At 38.1% G+C, this 5221-nt stretch overlaps 1 protein-coding gene across 1 annotated transcript; it reads right to left on the bottom strand.

Annotated features, from left to right (window-relative positions):
- Nucleotides 1-376: 376 nt before the first annotated feature.
- On the bottom strand, nt 377-5219 carry FRRS1L (ferric-chelate reductase 1-like; the record flags this gene model as incomplete). The annotated part of the gene is made up of 4 exons (XM_009330480.1): nt 377-549; nt 1017-1263; nt 4529-4667; nt 5164-5219. Coding segments are annotated over 4 exons (615 nt in total), but the record flags the coding sequence as incomplete, so codon positions are not given.
- Nucleotides 5220-5221: the final 2 nt, after the last annotated feature.

Genomic DNA, 5221 nt, shown 5'->3' with positions numbered 1-5221 from the left:
GCAATTTTGTTATTTGACAAGATGTCCATCACTAAATTTGCCTAAACACACATACAGACACCCCTCCCAAACACACATACACACGCACACATGCACGCACGTTGATTTTACAAAAGTCTCCTTTTCTTTAAGCAAGTAGTCACAACACTGAAAATATTCTCCTATGTGTTCACTGATTATTCTTAAATGATTTGTCACCACTCTGCCACTCAAACGAAGTGGTTATTTCATTCTTCTGAGAAGCTAACTATGTTCTAAAGCAGCTAGATGATAATGATGGTGTGATATAAATTCCAATAGAAAAATGCATCGTCCATCCGTATAGCGGTCCATCCTGAGAAACTTCCACTGACAAATCCTTGCTATTTTCCATCGGTCATGGGGTTCCCATCAATAAATAGAAGGTCAGTGCAACAATGAGGAGCAGGCAGAACGGAGAAGAGAAGGTCTGGTAGGCAGCTGATGGCATAAAAATATCTTCATACTTGTAAATACTGACAACACGCTCTGATACGGGTGGTGAGTCTATATCATGACGAGTTATAGAACCTTTAATAGGTAAGGACAGAAAGAAATAACATCAGATGCATTTTTTCTATAACTCTACCAAAGAAACAGGTAGAAAGGCAAGTAATTTTCAAATCTACAGGAGCATGCAGTATTACACTGTCAGTGAGTAGGGTCATTTCTCCGCTTTCTGAAATTAAACTTCTGAATAAAACAAATGAAATTCAAGTAAACAATAAACATCCTTCAAAGGAATTCAGAACTTCTAGTTATGAATTATCCTTACTTAAATTTATCTTTGGGGAGGGGGGATGAGAACTACATAGTGAAGAAAACACGACAGGTAGGACTATTATTTATTCTGTCTTCCTTTTTATCTGTTTTAAGCCTCATGCTGCCAGAATTTTAGTTCATTTAAAAAAAAGGGGGTCTAGTAAGAATATTGTAATTGAAAGACATTTATCAATTTTGGCAGCCCAGTTCTGTCAGAAGCATGGAAATCAACTTACCCTGAATTGCTGGACCCCAAGCAAACAGATAGTACCAACTTAAGTGCAGATCTACGATGGTTTCTTCTCGGGGAACATATACAGGACGCTTGAATCGACACGTTACACGATTGTTTTCAAAAACCCCTTCTTCATCTCTAGCAGGATTTCTCTGGATTTCTTTAGCCCACTGACCAACATTATAGAAGTGCTGTATTCGGACTCTTCCGTTGTCATCATGAACACAAGCCATGACATCATCTCCTCCCTGCACGGTAAAAACATATTGGTAGAAGGAAAACAAAAGTGTCACAAAGCATTTCCTCATTTATGTATATAATTTTATTTATTAAAAACCTGATTATTATTTGATTTATTATTATTATTAATAATCTTGATTATTATTATCAAGACCTGGGTCTCTCGTTCCTTCTTTCTATGTTACATATACACAAATATTCGTTTCCCTAACCATATGTTTTCAATCAGATTGAACAACACAAAGTGGATAGTATTATTTACTTACCCTTACTACCTCCGAATTCTCTTTTGGATCTTTCTACGAGTTATTTTACCTAACATATATAACATATTTGTAACACATGACATCACCCTGACATAACACAATTAATTGATCAGTGGAAGGCTGTTTTCTTTTGTAATTTGTGAAGTTCTGGGATCCTGCTTCATAAAAACTGGCGGCCTTGAATCCTTGATGTGTGCAAAATCCACTGCATCAAATCACAGACAGAAATCCAATAAAATTTGGTAAAATAGAGGAGATGAATCTACTAAATCTGGGCAAATAATAGCATAAATTCCAGTCTGTTTTTTCTAATCTCTTCTCCTGTTCACTTAAGGGAACATCACTTCTTATATCTCTTAAGAGAAAATGAAAAATGTTCAGCACGCAGTAACAGAATACAGAACACCGTAAGATACAAGAAAAGAGTAATCAATATGTACTACTTCACGTAGTATCAACAGCCACCAAGCATTGCAATCAAGCAAAGAAACGGACAGAAGGAAGTGCGAGACAATTGCTTGTAGAGGTCATTCATAGAAATGTTAAACCAGTTGCTAGAAGAGTTAGGCAAGCTCACTGCCAAAGCGGTAGAGCACTGCATCACCCAGGGATTAGCATTAATTTTAGGAGTACTATCTCATAGAAGCCTTAGTATCTAGAACCATTAAAACACTGTGCAAGTTGGATGAATGGCATTTTACTGAACACCACTGCCACAGGTATCGGTGCCATATTAAATACAGGTCCTACTTCTCCAGTACTAATCTTTCTGATATGTCACGCTGATGATAGACACGATGCTTGCTAGCGTGATCATCTCCGAGTTCTTTGTTATGAGGGAAGGAGAGAAAAAGGTGCAGTTCAGCTCTCTGGGAATATTGCTATGTGGATTTGTAAAAGATGTGCCGAAAGTGAGGGAAAAAGGGGGCAACTAGGTAAAACACATGCGTGAAGAGTTTCTGCACGTCGGTGCTGCTGCAGGCAACCTTTCCAGCTTCTGTCTTGAGCCTATCCTTTGCTCTCCGTAACTTATTTTCAAAGTTTAATTTTTATACATCTGAGCACAAATCCCTTGTTCTTAAGTACAAAGAGGCAAAAATAAAGCTGTTTTCACATACAAAAATTGAAAAGGAAAGAAAAAAGCATTCTGAATCTCAATTAATAGAATGACATTACAAAATCCTACCTAGGCACAAAAACCTGCAAGCGGAAAAGCGTAGTGTTATTTGAGACAAAGAAATGGGTCACAGGACTTTAAAAAAAAAAACTATTGAGGACACAAAATAGTTTTTTTCTCTGAACTTCTGTAGCTATCCAGGCCACACCATTTTGATTAGGGCCCCCAAGGCACAGCCCACTTCTCACAGCCAAGCTGTTTTGACCCAGAGTCATTTTACTATTACAGCCTCCGTATTGCAGGTCACCAAAACGTCCTGGAAGTTATGAAAAAGGATGAAGTCGGCAGGGGAACAAGAGAGAAAGGCAGATGCTAGCTGGTTTAGTCCAGCTGACTGATGGGCATTAAATCACGTATGCAGCAAATTTGGAAGCAAACCCTTTTACTTTACACTTACTTTATCCTTCTTACCAGAAGCTGAGACCTAACATGCTGCTTGGTGTGCCTAGGACAAAAGGTTAACGCCTGCTTTCCAAGGGGTTGATGAGGTGCAGGTGGTGGGACCCTGGGATCTACTGCAGGTACATCAGAGTTACAAACTGGTAACACGATCACTGATAGCTTGGGGCCAAATACTTAAACGTGCTGAGCTGCTTTGAAAACCCTGTTGAGTATTTGCATTTCCAGGCATCTAAACTCTTCCCAAAATTTGGCTGTAAAACTGTTCCTCACAACATTAAAAGCACAAACTGTTTCCTGTGACGTGAACTCTACTTTATGACACGAAAGACTTCTATCTTTATTGTGTTTATTTACAGAGCCATATTAAAACATATATATGGTAATGACTGAAAAGCACCTGCCCTCACACTTTCTTTCTGTTTCTCATTTTGGGTCTGATAAAGACGTTGTTAAGTCAGCGCGAGTCTTCCCATTTGTTTTTGTGGGTCCTAGCCCAGGACGTCTAAATTCCGTATTTTTTCAGACTACTGCTTACAACTGTACAAGAAACAGTCCTGTCCTCTGACTTGTGATTTAGGACATAGGCTCAGTATCGTTTTATATACTCAGGAGTGTTTCTGTATACGAACACCTACATTATGAACTGCATTTTAATACTAAACATTTTACCAAGGATCACAGACAAAACATCTTTGCATAAGTTGTCCATTGCTCAGGTTTTTTAAAGTTCGCACAGTACATACTCCTGTTTTGCTCATTGAAACACAATGAAAAGTGAAGCTTCTGAATGAAAAAGTAAGCGCAGGAATAAGCATAAAACCAAACCAAATAAAATCCAGGAGAGATAGAAGACGACATTTTAACAAGACTGCTTTCTAGAGTATGTATGTTTAAATTAGCAGGAGTCATTTTGTCACACATTTGTGGCTTCCCTGGAACAACCCACAGGTATGAAAGAAACAAAAAGATTTCCAAAGTTTAATGGTGAAAGCATATTTATATCGCTGAAAATCAGCTGATTTACTGAAGAATAATATTATTTGCTATTTAGTTTCTGATGTGCCTTTTGTCCAAGTAACACTGACATAAAGCCCGACAGGACATTTCCACATGAATTGGCTTATCCCTGAGGGCTTTTCTAATAAGAAGGCAAAAAGCTAACAACATTCGGACATTCAGAGCTGAACCAAAATACTGTTGTAATTCTCAGAGAAGAAGGGAAAGGACATGTTAGGAAGGATGAAGCGGTTTTCTGGGAGGCAGTAGGCCTGGCTTCTGCTCCCAGGGTGGCTACCAAACGGTGCTTTGTTTTCAGCAAGTCAGTTTTTCCTTATATGTTCTGTTTCTGGCAGATCAAATATAAACCATTTATATCCTAGCATGTAAAAGTGTGCACACTGCCAACATGAAGAACTGTACATGTCTTACCATCTTCTTGTCTGAGGAAAATCCCACCGCCACCCAGCCATCAGTATCGGCACTCAACTCAAATTCAACATCAGCTCCTATTCTACGGTAACTTAGGAAGTAGTCACAAGTCTCCGCATTGCATCCAGGTTTACCGTACCTAAATGGAATTGGAAATACATGTAACTTTTTCCTTGCAATTTCCTGCTATGGAACTTAATCACGTTTCTGCAAGAATAAACTAAAAGAATGCATTTTGGTATAATGGCAGTAAAACATATTCTATTATGCTATACACAAAGTACCATTAATTAAGTGTTAGCAATTATTACTCTTTTACTGTAAGAAGGTATAGTATTTAAAGAGTATGGCAAGCAATTAATTGCACACAGTATTACTCTGTTGACCTTCCTAGCCCTGGTTTCGTAAGTGCTTCATGAAAACACAAGAAACATGAAATAACTGTAGGTCCATAACCACGACGTATATCCTTAAATAATCTAGTTTCCTCAAATAATGTAGTCCATCACTACAAAGTATGTTCTTAAATAATAAACATTTATTAAAATGAATGTGGAATATTTACCAAAGTCTCCAACGCAATCAGTCAGCATTTGCAAACATAGAGGTATCTGTACTCTTATCGCAAGACTGACCTGAAGCATCCCTTGGTTTTTCCACAGTCATCCACTCTGATTTTTGCAAATGGATCCA

The sequence above is a fragment of the Pygoscelis adeliae genome, unplaced genomic scaffold (genome assembly GCF_000699105.1).
Source record: "Pygoscelis adeliae isolate BGI_AS28 unplaced genomic scaffold, ASM69910v1 Scaffold78, whole genome shotgun sequence".
Classification (NCBI taxonomy): Eukaryota; Metazoa; Chordata; class Aves; order Sphenisciformes; family Spheniscidae; genus Pygoscelis; species Pygoscelis adeliae.
The sequence above is the reverse complement of the archived record's forward strand: the minus strand, read 5'-3'. Positions and strand labels throughout refer to the sequence as shown.